The 20,178-nt window shown below is 32.3% G+C and overlaps 1 protein-coding gene across 1 annotated transcript in view; it reads right to left on the bottom strand.

Moving 5' to 3' along the window:
* Positions 1 to 4,827: 4,827 nt before the first annotated feature.
* Positions 4,828 to 20,178, bottom strand: part of LOC139489453 (uncharacterized) — a 65,790-nt gene continuing 50,439 nt past the window's right edge. The window contains exons 16-25 of the mRNA XM_071275784.1: positions 19,711 to 20,167; positions 19,019 to 19,158; positions 17,285 to 17,518; positions 16,350 to 16,538; positions 15,493 to 15,653; positions 13,328 to 14,030; positions 11,731 to 11,860; positions 9,446 to 9,699; positions 6,892 to 7,066; positions 4,828 to 6,329 (exon numbers count right to left, since the gene is read on the bottom strand). Coding sequence (XP_071131885.1) covers positions 4,954 to 6,329; positions 6,892 to 7,066; positions 9,446 to 9,699; positions 11,731 to 11,860; positions 13,328 to 14,030; positions 15,493 to 15,653; positions 16,350 to 16,538; positions 17,285 to 17,518; positions 19,019 to 19,158; positions 19,711 to 20,167 — 3,819 coding nt within the window. The 3' untranslated portion in view covers positions 4,828 to 4,953. The remainder of the gene's footprint in view (positions 6,330 to 6,891; positions 7,067 to 9,445; positions 9,700 to 11,730; positions 11,861 to 13,327; positions 14,031 to 15,492; positions 15,654 to 16,349; positions 16,539 to 17,284; positions 17,519 to 19,018; positions 19,159 to 19,710; positions 20,168 to 20,178) is intronic.

Here is a 20,178-nt window from a genome sequence, read left to right as displayed (position 1 = left end):
TGAATGTGAGAGTAAACCAGTTGCCACATTAGGCATGGTTAAATTTAAGAACAATCATGACAAACCAAATGTAATTGAACCACCTTTTAGTTCTAAAACTATGGAAGAGACGGTTAGATTGAAAAATTCAGAAATTTTGTCAAATTTAGACTCAAAACTTGCACATCTGTCTTTTGATCGTAGAGAAGAAATAAAAACTTTGGTTTTTTCTTTTAAAAATCTTTTTCCAGATGTGCCAAACAAAACCACTGCTGTTTGTCATGATGTTGATGTAGGAGATTCTTCTCCAATTAAGCAACATCCTTACCGGCTTAATCCACTCAAACTTGAAGCTATGAGAAAAGAAATTAAATATATGCTTGACAATGATATTATTGAGCCGAGTAACAGTGAATGGAGCTCTCCTTGTCTCCTTGTGCCAAAACCAGATAAAACCTTTCGTTTCGTGACTGATTTCAGAAAAGTAAATTCAGTCTCAAAATCTGATTCCTATCCGATTCCAAGGATAGACGATTGTATTGACAACATTGGTCAAGCAAAATTTGTGAGCAAATTTGATTTGTTGAAAGATTATTGGCAAGTTTCACTGACACAGAGAGCTCGTGAAATATCAGCTTTTGTTACACCAGATGGCTTATTTCAATATACTGTAATGCCGTTTGGCATGAAAAGTGCACCAGCTACATTTCAAAGAATGATCAATAATGTTATAAAAGATTTAAACTGTTGTTATGCTTATATTGATGATCTAATTGTATGTAGTGATAGCTGGGAACAGCATTTAACACATTTGTATGATACTTTTGATAGATTATCACAATCAAATTTGACTGTTAATCTTGGTAAAAGTGAATTTTGTCAGGCCACTGTTGATTATTTAGGGCATACAGTTGGCCAAGGTCAAGTGAAACCTATTATGGCTAAAGTGGAAGCCATTTCCAAATTTCCTCCTCCTACAAATAGAAAACAACTTATGAGATATTTAGGCATGATTGGATTTTACAGAAAATTTTGTTCAAATTTTGCTACTGTGGTTCAACCATTGACTCATCTTTTACGAAAAGATTCTAAATTTATCTGGAGTGAAAATTGTCAAAACGCTTTTGAAAATAGCAAATCACTTTTAATTAATAGTCCAGTTCTGATTATTCCAGACTTTGAAAAACAATTCAAACTTGCCGTTGATGCAAGCGATGTAGGAATTGGAGCTGTTTTATATCAAGAGACAGATGATAATGTTGAGAAACCTATATCATATTTTTCCAAGAAATTTGATAAACATCAGAAAAATTATTCAACTATTGAAAAAGAGTGTTTTGCAATGTTGTCAGCACTTCAACATTTTGATGTATATTTGAATCCCACTGTATATCCTATTCTTGTTTGTAATGATCATAATCCTCTCACCTTCATACATAAAATGAGAAACACGAATCAGAGGTTGACTAGGTGGAGTTTATTGTTACAGGAATATGATGTAATTGTAAATCACATTAAGGGTAAAGATAATGTAATAGCTGATGCTTTATCTAGAGCTTATTAAAACACTTTGTATATACTATGTATTTTTGTTCATATTATTCATGATAAGTTTTTGTTAACACTAAAACTTCTTTTAAGGGGGGAGGTGTTATGATATTGTAATTATTGTATTTATTTATGTTGGTCTAATTTGTGTTGTATGGCTTGATAGTTGTTTACAGAATAATCTTAGAACTGTGCAGTTTAGAAATCACTGAAACAATTACAGAATGATTGGAACATTCCAGAATGATCCTAATAAAAGATGCGTTATATAAACTTCTACATTTTACTAGAAACTTCCATTGTAACTTTCTAGGATGTTCCAGTATAGATTGTTCTAGAATTTTCCTTGACAATTATATATATGCAGACACTAAAGTTAAACGCACACTCTTGGACTTAGACTTAGACATCGATAGACTTTAGTATTCACAGCAATTTAGATTGAAACTTTAATTCTACAAACAACATCATACTGGATTGTGGCCGTAGTAGTGAACATAATATTCAGATTGGATTCCGAAAGATATCCGGATATAGATACACTATTTGGACTCATATTTTGACAGTTAAGTTGACAGTAATATTTGTGTAATACTTCTTGTAAACGTTTGTATAATAAATATTGTTAAATTTTATTATTGATTTGTCTTTTGTTGGCTCCAATTTAAAGGAGATTTCTGGCCGTAACAATATGAAGTTATTGCAAAAGTCAAAATCAAGAGCGTCAAATTAACCTTTGACCTTAAATTGAGATCAAAGGTCATATATCTTAATTAAAAACACCATAGGTCTAGAGTATGCATGGCTTTAAAGTTATATAACCTAACACTTTATATTTGAATATTTTCATCGGAGAAATCTTCTATTAAAAGTAACAAGAGCACTTCGACCAAACGCATTGGCGTTGCAAAAGAGAGTGAAAGATAACAAAGGGACATGTCTTTACTAAAAATTTGCCAAAAATGATATATTGGATACTTTTAAGGTTTCTGAGTATTTGCAATAACAAGCAAATTTCAAAACTTGGAACATGATCTTCACCTTTGACCCTGAAATCAATTTTCAGCTTAAGGACCAATGATGTCTTAACAAAAATATCTAGGATATACCTTTTATGAGTCACAACAAAACAAAAAGGGAAATAACTCTTGTTACATCTAACCTGATCGCTTCGGTTCTAAAATAGATCATCCTGACATGTAATGAACATTTTGGAGAAAAAGTTAAGTGATAACTTTTGCGCTTTCTGGGGAGAAGCGATAACCAAAAAAATAAACAGACATATAGCTCCCATGTGGAAAAGTGTTCGGCGAGTTTAAGAGGCGCAGTAACTGTTAAGTATCATGTACCAAATATATCATCGACATGTTGCGAAACAAAAGGACATTTTGGAACCATGTCGATGAGGAAAAGGGAGGGGGTCTCACATACTATGGTGTTGGTGCATTATGTATGAGTCAAGGAAATATGAACACTGTATTATATGCAAAGTAATTAGCCATACCCATTTCAGGTCGATGATGTACCCAGCTGTTGGTAAAGCACTGTGCAGTAAAAGGTAAAATACCAAAAATACCGATCCAGAGGAAAATTCAAAATGGAAAGTTCAAAAATATCAAATGAATGGATAACAACTGTCATATTCCTGACTTGGTACATGCAGTTTCTTATGTATAAAATGTTGGATTACACCTGGTTTTATAACTAGCTAAACCTTTCACTTGTATGAAAAAGGGCAACAGTAGTATACCGCTGTTTTAAAGTCATCAATCGATTAAGAGAAAAAAATCCGGGTTACAAACAAAAACCGAGGGAAACACATCAACTATCATAGAACAAGAACGGAACAACAGAAACAATGAAGTGCAACAAAAATAAACGTCAATATACATAGAAACGGACTATTTAATAACAACTGCCAAAGTCCCGACTTGGAACAGGACATTTTGAGAAAAAATGGTGGGTTGAACCTGGTTTTATGGCTAGCGGAACCTCCCGCTTATATGGCAATATAAAAGAATAGCTTAAATGACAACACTACGTTGCAGTCGCATAAAATGCCATTATATTGACAACAATGTGTGAACAAAGTAAACAGACATAATAGGTAAATATAAATGTCAAAAAAAGGGTTCAGCAGTCGACATTGTGTTATAATCTTTATCAATATAAAAACTAAAACAATAAGTCAACAACAACAAAAAAAGGCAATTATAGACAAAACAAAATTCTTCACACTCCTCTGTGTTCATTATTTTGATTTTTCTATTTATTTCTTGGCGATGCACACAGCTGACAGATAATGGCCAGAGACCAATACGCTGCTCAAGCAGAATATGTTTGTCCAATGTCTTCATACTCTCCTTTTTTGTATTGATTTTTACGTTAGAATTCTTATCGTCGCAGCTGCATGTGTTTACAAATTGGTTTGCCAACCTTTAACCTATAATGGTTTACTTTTTACATTGTTAAACCTATAATGGTTTACTTTTTAAATTGTTATTTGTATGGAGAGCTGTCTCATTGGCACTCACACCACATCTTCCTATATCTATTGTCTTATTTAACTAGCGGTTTTTAAACGACGATAATTTTCTTTTATATGGGAAAGAAGTCATATAAATTATAACAATTCTATCTTAAAATTGTTATGAAACAAAAAACGTTACCAGAATGATGATAACGTTTGTTTGTACACATTGAAAATCCCTAACACCAGGACTAACACCGATAACGGTTCCATATTTCCGTTTCTTTTTCAACAGATTCTGAAGTTAAAATATGGTAGTGGGGACTATAACAAGTAACACCTGCCTCCTAATATATTGATGACAATTCTGTCAAAACGTTGCCAAGCCTTTAAGGCGCATCCGGTTTCCTTTTTAAGTGCATGCGTTCGCTTAGTTTTTTTTTATTTTTATTTTTTTTACCTTAAATGGTTTATTTTAAAGGTGTTTATAAACGTTGACAATTGAATATATTCAATCCAACATAAGCACACATTTTTTTACACTGACAGTAATATAAAGCAGGGAATAGGCATATTTGGTATTATATGTCTCATGTGATGAAATAAACCTGAGTGCATTGAAATAAGAAATTTCAATAAGATGACATTTTAAAAGAAAACGATGACAGACCTTTTATTTATTAAACACTACTCAGACAAAACACGATTATTTCATATTGCACAAGTTTATTGGTGCACAGAAAAATGGTGATTGCAGAAAACGATTTGAATGCATCATTTTATATTCGACTGCATCAACTGTTTTAGTAGTCGTGTTAATTTATGTCCCGTTTTAAACGAAACTCAACGGTATATATCGCATGTGTCATGTTACAAATAACCTTAACGGTATTTATCGCATTTGTCATGTTACAAATAACCTTAAGACCAACTATTGCACATGAATTATATTAATACTACTGATAAATACGTCTGGGACGTATTTTCTTTTTCGTTAAATCGACTTTCGGTTTTATTATTTCGATCTGTTTTGTTGCTTCCTGTCGTATAATTTTTATTTCCCTTGGAACTTCCTTACTTAATATGTAGTCTGGTGACAATTTTATCTTGTCCTTTGTTGTGGCATTATTTGATGCAATAATGAGACCAACCGCCTCTTTCCAGAAGCTCGCTACAATGTTTGTTATGCCATATGTTGACCGAACAGGTTTGTTCCTAACGGTTGTAATACCTACATTTAATGTTGCATTCATCATTGTCATTAAAATCCACAACAAAAACAAAACGAAGAGAAAGTAATAGGCTCTTCCCAGAACCGGCTCCACAGAGAACAGATCATTGATGCTGTTTTTACCGATAATAGCATTGACTAATGTCGTTGATGACACAAATAAGTTTTTGTATGTTTCTAAATGCCTGCCAAATATTAAATGTCCAAAAGTAAAAAACGCTACGTACATGATCAAAAACATTACAAAACACCCACAAAGATCATGACTCACGTGAGCAAGAATCTTTCCGAATTGATTTATTCTTTCATTGTAGCTGAGAACTCGCATGATTCGGACAGTTGTCAGAAATATAATGAATGCCAAGAAAACGTTAAACAGTTCGTCCCATGACGCAATATGACTGAAGTTGACGAATTTATTCTTATGTTTTTCCCATTCGTCCATAGCTAAATTAATCATTATCCATCTACCGATATACATTACGGTGGCAACAAAGAATAAAATTATAATTAATATGTCAAGAACATGCCATAATTCCTTAAACATCTTCTTTCCGTTTCTCCGAAACAAAAGGCATTTATGAACAGAAAATATAAGTATTCCAATAAGTACAATAATTTCACAAATAAAGATGAACATACCAAGACTTCCGATATGTTGATAAGGCCGAAACGGCTTGATTGATGTACTTGCAATGACACCACCTGTTTCAGGAAATTCGGTCAAAAACGTGATGAATACAAAAACATTGTCATCCACGTTGTACAAGGAGAATTCTGTAAATATGGCTCTCGTTTTACGATCTATCCATGTATATTTATACAACTCATTAAGAATTAGTCGTGATATGTTATAGTTGACAATGAATTCTGCTATGTATCCACCACCGCCATAGGTAGAATGTAGTCCTGTGACCGGACGTCCCCAAATATCAACAGACGACACAAAATTCCAGGCAGCAGATGTCATATTATATACAGCTTGACCTCTGACACAAGGGTGAGGCTCCCACGCTACGCAATAGTTTCCATCATCCTCTCCGTAAATAGAATAGTCATCATAACAGGTAAAATTACCCCAAAACTGTTTTCTACATGGCTCTGAAAAAGTCAATATCTACTTTATATCACATGACTTTCAATTAATAAATTTCACCTTCAGGTGAAAAAGACAAAGACCAATTGAATTGTAGAATCTCAGTTTAAATCATTTGATGGCTTGATTATTATACTAGTTTTGTCTTTTCGTATTTAAGTTGCGCTTTTTGAGCTGTTATCTTGTATTCTCTCTGGAATGATATTCTGAATTATGTTAAGACTGTCAATATGTATATTAATGTCTCGTATTATCGTATACTTTAGTATACGTTTACGTATGTATATATTACGGCTTTTAAATGTCTAGGTTAGAGCATTCCTGATAAAAGTAAATCTAGAAAAGAAAGTCTGCGGATGCAACCAACTTATTTAATGTTATTTTAATTAATCAACTTAATACGAATATTGTTTGATTAAAATTTTCCAAAACATTAAGGAACAGACACAACTACTCAGATATTTGATGCCAGAGTAAGCTCTAATCTTTAATTTCATTGGTCAGAACCGGTCATTAAATTCATCGGAAAAGTAATACAAATTGCATTACATGTTTTATGTATCGTACCTTGAACTGCTCTTAGTTGTCTTAGTCTCATTGGACCAACACGAAAATTGACTTGATCTTGTACATATAATCTTTTATCGGCTTTCAGTTGATCTCCATTGGTATGGTATCGTGGAAACAGAAACGGAATAAGGGTCTCATCGATCCATGTATATAAATTAGATGCAGTTTTAACCTGTAAAACATTATAATATTATAAGACATATGACCACAGAAGTTATCACGCGAATTTTATATTTTGTGTCTTAGTTAAACATATTGAATTATGAATGGTTAACATTAGCTACAGATATTTTTGGTTATTATCTCAAATTAAATGAAGAGCCTATTTAAAATTGGATAAAACAAAGGTAAAAATAAGCAAATGGCAAGATAAAAAAAAATTGTGTTCAATTTTAACATCCTTTTATACAACATCTGAGAAGCTTTCAACTTATCCTTGAATAAAGTCTTATAACTCTGGCAAGATACAATAGAAAATGGTTAAAACTGATGCAACTATGAGACCACGAAAATTATATTTTGAGTTAACATATGGATGGACAATCGGACGTACTACGGTATCCTATAATAAAATTCTTCAAAGATAAAAGGCTTTTAATTTTGTACGTCAGATGCGTGCTTCGTCTTCACACACTCTTCAAATCAGTTATAAAGTCAAATCAACTTAGAAATATTGAAGACCAAAAAAAGAATTATTTAAAAAAAAAATGAAGATTTTACAGTTTTATGAATAGTAAATTTACAAAATGACGTATCATTGATATTTCATGTCAGAGCAGTAGTACTGACTACATACATGGCTTGTGTTTTTCCAGAAAAAAATATCATGCAGTACTAGTGGTATTGACAAAAAGGTTGTAAAAGCTCACAAAAAAGTACTAGCCTTATAATTTAGTAACCCAGATGCGTATTTCTCTACAAAAGACTGATCTCTTATGTCGAATTTAAACAGTCGAATACTTGAATAGAATTAAAACAAAACATTTTGAATTGTGAAAATCAGCCTACGACCATGTGTGCCTAGTGTAAAAAAACAATAGTATTTCTATGTCAAAATTAACTTCGTGAAGAATTTCGGCCTTCCAACTGTTTTGACTATAGGTGTCAACCGTGATATTTAAGTAGTCGATAAGCACATTGAATTACGAATTTCTGACGGTAAATGATAAGTCTGGCATATTTGGTCAGCTTGTATTTAAAATTCGTAAGTGTCTCGCCTACTTTTGCTGTTGTCTATGTTTTCAGTGTGATAGGGTAATGTACATAATAGATTTACGGTTAATGAAATAAAACGTTTGAAATGTAGGAAAAAATGAATGCTTGTTAAAAATGAATGCAGTATGCAATCAAATCTATAGATTCATAAAAGAGTTGAAACATAAATTTATTGAATGAACAAATGATAAAGAAGATATTTTTTACAAAAGTCGCAGGCTTAACAGAAATGGCGAAAATATTATTAAAATTTTCCTCTATATACTTTTGCTTGTAAGACGCTTCTGTCCAAGTTTGGTACAAATCCAGGATGGTTTATGAATCTAATAAATGTTTTTTAAACTTTAACTGCAGACTGTATGTAATGTTAACTGGAAGAAAAACTAAGTCCATTTATAAGTAATATACAGAAAAACAGGAAATAATTTTTCATAAAATTTCCTTCTAGATACTAGCTTTTGATCATAACCAAGCTTCTGTCAAAGTTTGGTACAAATCCAGGATAGTTTAAAAAAAGGTTATTAAAATTTCTAAAACTTTAACCACAGAGTTAATGTAATGTTAACTGGCAGAAAAACTAAGTCCATTTATAAGTAAAATACGGATAAATAGGATTTTGTTTTTACAAAATGTTCTTCTGGATACTATCTTATGATCATAAACAAGCTTCTGTCCAAGTTTGGTAGAAATCCAGGATATTTTAAGAAAGTTATTAAATCTCGAAAATCTTTAACCACAGACTGAATGTAATGTTAACTGGCAGAAAAAACTAAGTTCATTTATAACTAAAATGCGGTAAAACAGGATTTTTTTTTACAAAATTTACTTCTAGGTACTATCTTATGATCATAAACAAGCTTCTGTCCAAATTTGGTAGATATCCAGGATAGTTTAAGAAAGTTATTAAAATTTCAAAATCTTTAACCACAGAGTGAATATTTGTGGACGCCGACGACGACGACGACGACTGAATGTAGGATCGCTATGTCTCGCGTTTGCGAAAATAGTCGCAGGCTCGACAAAAATGTCACTGGTAAGTTTTTAAGTTTTTAGCAATACCCCTTTATTCAAAATTGTGATGTACATGTATAACTTGTGTCGCTATTCACAAGTTGTGAATACCTTTTTTGCTGGTATCACATTACGATGCATGGGATATCTTGCCAGGCTTATAGGTGCTTATATGGACGCCTTTTTGCTAAATTGTTTTATTCCTTATCGTACATCTATTTTGCACTATACTTGAAGTGTAATATGGCTGTACTGATCTCGTATTTTTTCTATACTTTTTAATATTGGAAAAACAACGGTATATAAAACAGGAAAGACAACTAACCTGATCGTATCTTAACGTTGAATCGCCTGTTGAGATATTATTCGATGTAACAAGATGCTGCTCTAGATGATTTTTGACGTTATACCATCTCGAATCTCTGTTACTAAAACTGATACTATACAAAACAGCAAGGAAAATCATATATAAAACTAGTTCTATAAATATCTCTTGCATTTTAAGTCGCTGCTGTCTTTTTTCTTTCAATTTAGCAAGTTTCCTTGGTTTCAATGGAGCTTGCTTCTTTTTGTACACATCTAAAAAACACAACTTAGGAAAGTTATGAACAGCGGTAAAAAAATCATTGAAGGCAATAACTTCTGACATTTAAATGTGTTGGTTTGAGTGTTATCGATAGAGATCAATTGAGGAAAGGTACAACAAATGTATGAATGTCTCGCTTTTATAAATATAGACACTGCACATTCTCATAGAAGTTTCTTTTTCGAAAAAAAACTGTGCCAATTTACTATGACGTTTCACGATCAGTAAGACCTTTCTATTACAATAAAATCAAGTAACAAGATATCAAAGGAGCGCTTAATCATAAAATAAACCAACAGAAATTTGAAAGAAACCAAAAGGGACATTCAAACGACTTGTTGCGCCTGTATCAAGTCAGGAGTATCTGGTCATTGTTTGTCTTGTACAATTTTCAATTTTAGTTCATTAATATGTTTTGGAGTTAAGTATTTTCACTAGTACACCTTTTTGTTTTGGGGATACCTGAAGCCCGCCTCCGGCTGTGTGATTTTCTTGCTGCATTGAAGACCCAGAGGTGGCCTTCGGATGTTATCTGCTCTTTAGTAGGGTTGTTGTCTCTTTGACACATTCCCCATTTCGATTTCCAATTTTATCATAAATCGAGAATGAACTGACAAACCGGTGATAGGTCTTTTATGGTAATTCATATTCTCGAAACAAAGGAGGGTTAGATTGTGGTTACGACATTTGACTCTACTTTCCGCTATATAGATGACGTTCTTTCACTAAACAATTCAAAATTTGGTGACTATGTGGAACGCATCTATCCCATCGAATTGGAGATAAAGGATACTACAGATACAGTTAAGTCGGCTTCATATCTTGACTTACATCTAGAAATTGACAATGAGGGTCGGTTGAAAACAAAACTTTACGACAAAATTGATGATTTCAGCTTTCCAATTGTGAACTTTCCATTTCTAAGTAGCAATATTCCAGCAGCACCTGCATACGGGATATATATCTCCCAATTGATACGATATTCCCGTGCTTGCATTTCCTATCATGATTTTCTTGATAGAGGGTTACTGCTCACAAGGAAGCTATTAAACCAAGAGTTCCAAAGGGTGAAGTTTAAATCATCCCTTCGTAAATTTTACGGACGCCATCACGAGTTGGTTTACCGTTATGGAATAACCGTTTCACAAATGATATCGGATATGTTCCTTACGTCGTAACTACAATCCCCTTCCCTTTCATGAATGTGACCTACCGAATTAGACTATTTACCGGATTTGTTATCACATAAGCAACACGACAGGTGCCACATGTGGAGCAGGATCTGCTTACCCTTCCGGAGCACCTGAGATCACCCCTAGTTTTTGGTGGGGTTCGTGTTGTTTATTCTTTAGTTTTCTATATTGTGTCATGTGTATTACTGTTTTTCTGTTTGTCGTTTTCATTTTTAGCCATGGCGTTGTCAGTTTGTTTTAGATTTATGAGTTTGACTGTTCCTTTGGTATCTTTCGTCCCTCTTTTGAAACATATTCGTGGTCTTAATTAACAAATAACAGATATGCTTAAGTTGACATGATAATCATATGCTTACTTTTTCTTTATTGATGATCGGAATGTTTAATCTTTTTCAACCAAAAAGTGAACAATCAAATCAAGTTGTTTATGTAGTAATTACATGGGTTTTTTTTATATTGAATATAATCATGATATTCTATAATGATTTTATTAGTTTATTACTTCAACTTCATTAGTATAAATGAAAAAAATGGGGAATAATGAGGTTGAACAACAAATATGTCTTTGAAATTCAAAGATGAATGTAAACAAACTTTCATAAGTGTTTCTCGTTTCTCGTTTTTTTATATAGATTAGACCGTTGGTTTTCACGTTTGAATGGTTTTACACTAGTATTTTTTGGGGCCCTTTATAGCTTGTTGTGCGGTGCAAGCCAAGGCTCCGTGTTGAAGACCGTACCTTGACCTATAATGGTTTACTTTTATAAATTGTGACTTTGGTGGAGAGTTGTCTCATTGACACTCATACTACATCACCCTATATATATTTACCTAAAAGATATAAAAATGGACTTGCTGCACGTCTTTTTGTCTCAAGAAGAAGTTTCTCTCTGTCGTATTTTACAGTTTTCTCTTTATAACTCTTTACAATCCAAGAGAATAAAAGCGACAGCAGTATAATCTAAAACAAAAGTGAAGTTTCAAATGTAGGTTATTTCTTTTTTTGTTTTGTTTTTTATTATGTGTTATCTTTGTCCTTTAGTATTTACACAATAATAGACGTTTTATATCCCATATCTTTTTGTTGTATATAATATGTTAGCTAAACACATTGATTGAAAACAAATAAATATTAATTTTAACTTTTAAAAGCATCCAAACAATTCAAGCATAGTACTACTAAGATAATTTTGTTAACAATTTTGTATTACAAAAATACCTGACATACAGGGGAGACACAGAACTTACTAGGTGAATAAGCTATAATAATCCAATAGGAGTGTGGAGGAGACAGAACATTGAAGTTCTGACAAAATCTCATAGTGTAGAAATATCGTAATATATAGTTGTATAGGGAGATAGACCATTGCATTTGGATATCAAATATATATATATATATATATACTTTTATCAAAAGTTGACATATAACACTGTAAGATACACACAAGGCATCGTAAGAAGCTGCATGCATTATTGGGCTTCGGTATCTGGTGAATAGATTTCTCAGTAAAAATCAAATAACATCTCCTTATTTTTATATTACTAGTACTCCACTACCGGGCCAATTGGGCATGTTACTAAACAATCAATTTATTTTGAATATATCTATGTGACTAAAACGTAACTGTGAAAGTAGAAAGCATTAAAATTACGATATATTTACTTTAAACTTGATTAAAAAAAAGTACCACCATTCAGAAAATCGACATACTTTGAAATAGTTTGTAACAATAACATATAGATTTGTGAAAAGTAATATATGAGCTTGAAGAGAGTATGCTTTATATTTGTATGATTTACGAGAAAACGAAATTTGAGATCGCAATAATCTTGCAACAAATGAACAGCTTTAATAATTTGAATATGAATTTAAAAAATGTATTGCTAATGTAAAAACAGGAGTTATATCAGTATTTTAGTTTTAATCATATAAGTCGGTTGTGATTTTAAAAACGTCTAATCAGCGTTTATTTCAAATTTGAAAAATATTGTAAGACCGTAATTTCGACTAAAATTATCTGCTTGTATGATATATAATGAATTGCTTTGAACAATACGAGTATGAAGCATGTTCAGCATGTATATATTGTCCACTTAAACGTTCCTAAAAACAGACATTCTATTTCACTAAACACTGGTAATTTATATTTTGCAAACACATTGCAACGTCATTTAAAATCAATTTCAAAACTTACAGGTCATGGAGAACTATAACTTATCTTTAAATTATAATACGTTTCTTTTTACATTTCATATTTGACAACATATACGGAATTAGTTTATTCCATGCAACATATTGCAATCATTATCTGTTGTTTTCAATTTGTGTTACTTGAATTACTACGTATATATAATTTTATAGCGAAACACTGTTGTGAGAATTATGGCTGACTATTCCATGTGTACAGCGACACTTGTATTATGTTACCTTTAGTGGATCAACGAGGAACATCGATTCGATGAATGACATAAAGAAACATAGCAGCCATTCCTCTGACTTCGTCTTTCCCCATTCCATGCTATACAAAATTAGAAAAAATCCTGATGTAAAGACGGCTAATGTAACAATTCCCCATGCTACATATCTACACCAAAACGGAAGTGAAAATTCATTGTCGTCTGTAATATCTGCTTTTGGATGGGTTTCCTCATTGGTCTTTTTAGTGGATTGTAGTGTAATGTAAGGGACTTCTTTATTATTTGGTAGAGGCTTCTTCTCGCTTGCTTTACGATGTCTAGAACTTCTAAACATATAAGATACTAAGAATATTGGAGGTGCTGCAATTATTGCACTTATAAGTGAAATGTATATCCCAGAAAGTGATAATTTGATCGGTCCAATTGAAAAGTAACTGCCGGTGTTTTGTCCATAAAACATTGCGTTTGAGATCATAGTAAGAAACAACAATGACAAACAACAAGCCAATCTTTCTATCCTTGTAAAGTTACTGTCTTCGGGTCGAATAGCAACCGATAGCCATAAGTGATTGTCTGTAGTGTTTTGTCTGGTTTTTTCGTGAAATAAAAATGAGAATTTGTGTTTATCCAACTTATCTGAAACAGGAATGGCACAATCAATGCAGCCATCATCGTGGTCCAAAGAAAGCCATTGATCACATATAAACAGATACCTGACAAAGAAAAGAAAATATATATTTATTGATATTACGGAAGCATATGTACTTGCTTCGATAAAACATTTTTGTCCCTTTAATGTTCATAATGGTTTGCATTGGATGGTATTTGTTGCTTTCTATGTACGGAAAGACTTTCCTACGCACCCTAATCTAGAAAACTTTGTTAGTTCTTGAGTGGAAAGTAAAGGCTATAATAATTCTTAATATTTGCATTCCTTTTTCTGTTTTGTAGATCGATGCATATTCATGTTTCAATGAACGGTTGTGTTTGAGTCCGTATATATATGACTGTTTTATACACTGTCTGAGATTGAGCCGTAATGTGTTTAAGTAGATGATGCAGACATATGAACTGACTTTTTGAAATTTATAACGTTTGGTAATTAGGTATACTAGTCTTCAAAAGAGCTCATTTCTGGTACATGTGTAGATTTTCATTATACAAATATTTTATTTTTGTTTTGTGAACCAATACACGAAGAGGAAGAATAATAAGGCAATTTCGTTGGCACTTTTACATAAATTTGAAATTAAAATGTGTTATAAATCTACCAAAGTCAGTTAGACCTTTACAAGACATTAGTCTGTATGACATGATAATGTAACTATCGAAATTTTGTCTGAAATATTTGCATTTCAGCTGAAGACCTAGCAATTGCGGCAAAACTACAACACTTTCGAAATAGTCTACTTTTGAGATCTTTGTCATTAATATCTAATTATTATCCAAGACTTTGAAGATATTTTGTTACGTGAGGTAAATAGTTATCAAAGGTACCAGGATTATAATTTAGTACGCCAGACGCGCGTTTCGTCTACATAAGACTCATCAGTGACGCTCATATCAAAATATTTATAAAGCCAAACAAGTACAAAGTTGAAGAGCATTGAGGATTCAAAATTCCAAAAAATTGTGCCAAATACGGCTAAGGTAATCTATGCCTGGAATAAGAAAATCCTTAATTTTTCGTAAAATTCAAAGTTTTGTAACAGGAAATTTATTAAAATGACCACATTATTGATATTCATGTCAACACCGAAGTGTTGACTACTGGGCTAGTGATACCCTCGGGGACGAAACGTCCACCAGCAGTGGCATCGACCCAGTAAAGTGTGTATATTACAAGGATGTTTATATGTGTAAACTTTCTTTTTTGTGAGGCCTTAGCTCATATTGACAAGTAATCTTTTTTTAATTTATTCCAAACCTGTTCATTCAATAAAATTAACAAAAGTTTGTAAGGTTTGAAAATTTTACTGTTTATCAGTTTGCAGGCTGCTTTTCTCTCTTCAAAACATCAATATAAAAAGAAAAAGAAATATAATTGTATATGTTATTTACGTTTATCAATCATCGGATTAAAAATCTCATTGGTACATAAATATATACATATATTTTTCTATGTAGCCTTTTACTTATGAAAGGAAACCAATTTGATTAACGTGTAAGCTTTACCTATCACTAGTTTGCACATCTTCCAGTAGGATTTTATTAAGATACCATGATGCCGAATTTCCTTGTCCGCTATTATCATGCCAAATTTTTAATACCGTTGGATCATTTATTGGTTTAGAAACGCTCATGACAAATTTCCGGATGCTACCAACACCAAAACCCTATAATATAAACAAAACAACTTAGTTAGGCCCGTCCAATTTCGACGACCACACAACAGTCTAAAAATACAATATAGTAAACAACCGAGCATCGGAAACCCTACCAAATTCCACGAGTGATCAAAGATGTTCCGGAATGGTTAGCAGATCCTGCTGGAAAGGGTGTTGCAAATTGAATTCTATTTAACTTGGTGTTGTGACTACATGTTGCCCGATCTTTGGTAGTCATCGATTAAGCCCATCTACAAGACCATTGTTGGGAGGACTAAATAGAGAATTTTACGTGAACTTTTCTAGCAACAGCACGTTTACTTATCCCTGCCTGTAAAATTCGCATGGCATATAATTTAGATTTTCATCGCTTAGTCCAGACATTATCGCAACGAGACATTTTTTTACTGATTGTTGATTAACGTCCAATGGCATTTTCAAATCTCAGACAATACATTTTGCTCGTGTATGTTCACTATAGTTACTCGTTTACAAGGGTTCTAATAAAAATGAACGACTGAAATGGACGTTTGTATGGTCACCATCACCGATACCATGAGTGTTTATTTATGGTATTTATGAACATATGTAATAGATCTATCTTAATACACAAATGTATATAGCTCTAATTTTCCACATACAAAGTTCCTGTGTTTCATCTTACATATAAATCATAAACGTTTTTTGTTTAAGCAAAACACTTACTCGATGTGATTCGTCATCTAATAATCGTACATCTGGTTCATAAAAATGGCTTTCCTTTGGTTTGTCATCAATTATCATGAAACTTATTCTGGATTTTGTTCCAGCATTTCTGTGTAGTCCTGTGAACACCGTCATAATGTACAAGTAATCATCGTAAGGTCCATTGTCACTCAGGTATGATAAAGCCCACTGTAAGATTTTTATCAAAACTTCAGTTATAATGAGGGAAAGGTTGACTTTATACTGTGAAAATCATGAAGTCGCATTTCATAGACAACGTTAAAATCGAAACCCCTCGTTTATTTCTTTTCCATAAATGAACAGCTATAGATGTTTGTTTGATTCTTTGTGTTGTTGAGGAAATGTATATGACGTATTTTCTATGTCTATTTTGTTCACATGTTTTCATTATAAAAATAATTTAGATCATATGTTTTTTTTTCAATTGTTCCCTTTGGAGCGAACGAATGTTTTTTATCGTACGGATGCTTTCATCATCGAATGTGATACCTTTCAAAAAATATACTTTAATTTATATGAGGTATATATATGAGATTGGCATTAGATGGATGGTATAACTTGTAATTCTATACACCTCGGACTTCGTCATACTTTATTAGAAGGAGGAATCAGAACTTACGTTGTTACTTTGGTTGGTGTGTTCGACCAAAGCCAATGTGAATAAACATAAGTTGTAATTGTTTCTAGTAATTTAAAGTAAAGCTTGTCTTTTATCTAAGTTTATGTTTTGCTTTTTATCGTATCTAACTTTATTTCGCCTAAACTATTGGTTTTACACAAATTGTCATGAACTCCAGATCTTATTATTTACTTTGACATTTTTTAATACTGGCGATTACATACAGTTTTTATTCTGTTTGGAAAAATATACATCGTGTGTCGAATACACATTATAAGTTAGCCAATAACGTTACCTTTGTTTGATCCTTTCTGTCCTGTCTGAATGCCCATACACATAACAACATATACAACAGTACCAGCGATACAACTGTTGCAAACACCGCTGCGTTGTTTTTCAAATCAAACTTTTCAAAAACACTTCCAAAATCGATTGTGTTTGGGGGAACGTAGAAAGTTGTTGCAAAACTGTTTCCGGGTGGACTGGAACATTCACAAACAGTCTCATTGATTGTTGATGCAGCAGAAAGCTAAATAACAGAAAAACACTAGTTATATCAACCAGTAGTATTAGCCCGTCAGCAGCTGTTGAGATCACACCCGGTTTTTTATTGATTGTATTGTTAGGTCTTTCGTTTTCCTTATTTGGTTGTGTAGTCTGTTGCTAAATTTTCGTCGATTTACGTTGTTTGCCTTTTCTGTTGGCTTTAACTCAACTTTTGAAGTTTGTTTATCACTTTTAAAAAAAAGTAAAATCACAAAAATACTTTAATAATTTGCATGATGCCTCATAACGCTTTTTGTATTAACCTCCACCTGGAACGCATAAAACCATTTATTTTAAATCATTCCATGCAGATGTACACGAAGAGCTTTATAACCAAATGGGGACCTGAGCAGACTACCAAAACATTTGACTGTCAATTTTGTCTAAGGAAGATAAACCCTTTAATTCAAAATCATTCTTATTATATATCAACAGAAATTCGTCAGTTGCGAAAATGTTATTACTTATTCCAAAAGTATCCGTTTCTAGTGCTATAAAATTAAAATAACACTAATAAATCTGCTTCGTCCTAAGTGTTGAATGATTCTATCAAGCATGGAAAATTCGAGAACTATCAAAATACGACTATACAAAAAACATGCCATATGTTGGCATCAATAAATAATCATAATTGTTTCTTACCGATATTTAAATGTTATAAAGCAATGACATACGTGCACGTTAACAGTAACAATACTATAGGGTTATTGCATGAATATTGGGAAATATTGTCCCGAGTAGAATTTTATATTGCACGAGTTTGCGAGTGCAATATATGTTCTACGAGGGACAATATTCCCCAATATTCATGCAATAACCCTTTTATTGTATAGCTATATAATATTTGAAAGTAAAAATTGGTTTAAACTAAGATTTTGTCATTGATGACGTCATGAATTTTGAAGATTTATTGCACTAGTGCAATTATAGAACTTATTGCACGCTAACTTTTGGTTACTTTCTGTTGGAAATATTATATTGCTATACAATAAAATATAATAAATACATTATCTGTCTTAATTCAATTTAGAACAAAAATGGTAATATTTTTTTAGTATTTAAAACAGAGTTTAGAAAGGTGCTAATTATACAAAACAAATCCAAAAAAACGAAAGAAAAGGTATATTAGAAAATATATTTAGGTCAAGGTGTATTTGCATTATATGATTTGTATAAGGTCCTATGTATGAATTAATTGATTTTTCTTTTATACTATGGAACTATTTAAACGGGGACCTTCACTGAGGTATCTGTGTTAGTGGAGTAATTATTAACATCGTGTGCTATATTGTTGTTGAATAAAAAAAAAAAGTAATAAATACATCAAAAGACACAATGTGCATGCTTAAGTAAGAGTACCGTCTTTGTCTATAGAATATGTATATCTAGACTAAAGTCGACCACGTTGTTCCGATACGAAATGTTCATTGATGAAATAGAACTACATCGAATATAATAGAACATGGGGTTATCAAAATCATACCTGACATGACGTTTTGTCCCATTTCTGCTTTACAGTATCCCATACTCTACAACCAACCGTAGCACCAATAATTTCATATTCAACAATGGTAGTACTCAATGATCGTCTTCGCCTGATTAATGTAGGAGCAGAAGACGTTTCTGTTATTAAAAAACAGCATTATTATTATATAACCAGAACAACGAAAAACATATTTGGTAATGGACATAAGTCTAATAAAACATGTATGCGTTTAGTGTTTGTAAGTTTTACTTGTAAGTAAGACACGGTCTTGTTCAACTAATGTTGTTTTGAGTTTTTAAACAGTTGTTACTCTAAACATAATCAGATGTGGTATGAGTGCCGAGAAGACAATTATTCTTCAGAAACAAAATAACGTAGACGTAAATTGTAAAATAACACACAACACATACCTTATGGAAAGCTATACGTATTGTATTCAGTTTTATATTATATTTTATTGTAGAAGGTTTAATTTGTTACAATATATTTGCAGTACCTTTCATTTTAATAATTGAATTCCTTGATGTTAATTTTTGTGTTTTTCATTTTTTTTTAATTGAGATAAAATCACGTAATAGCATTCATATTAGCCTTAGAAGACACAAAAGACATTAACAACCTCACTGATAATAAATAAATGCAAATTTCCCATTTGTGTAGTTTTTTTCTGTGTGTTAACGTAAATATACCTTTTAGAACAAGGACTCCAATATACACATTTGTTGGGACTGTGTATAATCCCCGGTCTACTACCACTTTTATTTCGCTGGTGGTTAACCAGTCGCTTGATTCTGTATTTTTTTTCCAGTCATATTCGTCTTCCGTTGGGGGTTCTTTCTTCCGAATGTAAATAGTATGATTGAGGTGATCCATGGCGTTATTTATACTGATTATCAAATTGTCTGCAGGTGTCTTCCAGTACATTTTATACGCCAGCATTTGTGAAGTGGTTTCATTTTTATCTACAGGAATGGCTATATTGATGGTTTTTCTTGTTGGTACTAAATCAGTATTTTTTAATTTAATTTTAGATGGTATTGCTGAGTTTGTTACATTGCCTTCTCCGACTGACACAGTTACCGTCTTTGATGATATGAACTTAGACTCTTCATCCCATGAAAAAGGTGTGTGATCATATAATGTTACCTTTGAAGAAA

The sequence above is a fragment of the Mytilus edulis genome, chromosome 9 (genome assembly GCF_963676685.1).
Source record: "Mytilus edulis chromosome 9, xbMytEdul2.2, whole genome shotgun sequence".
In the NCBI taxonomy this organism is placed as follows: Eukaryota; Metazoa; Mollusca; class Bivalvia; order Mytilida; family Mytilidae; genus Mytilus; species Mytilus edulis.
Note: the sequence above shows the minus strand (reverse complement) of the source record. Positions and strands in the feature narration are given on the sequence as shown.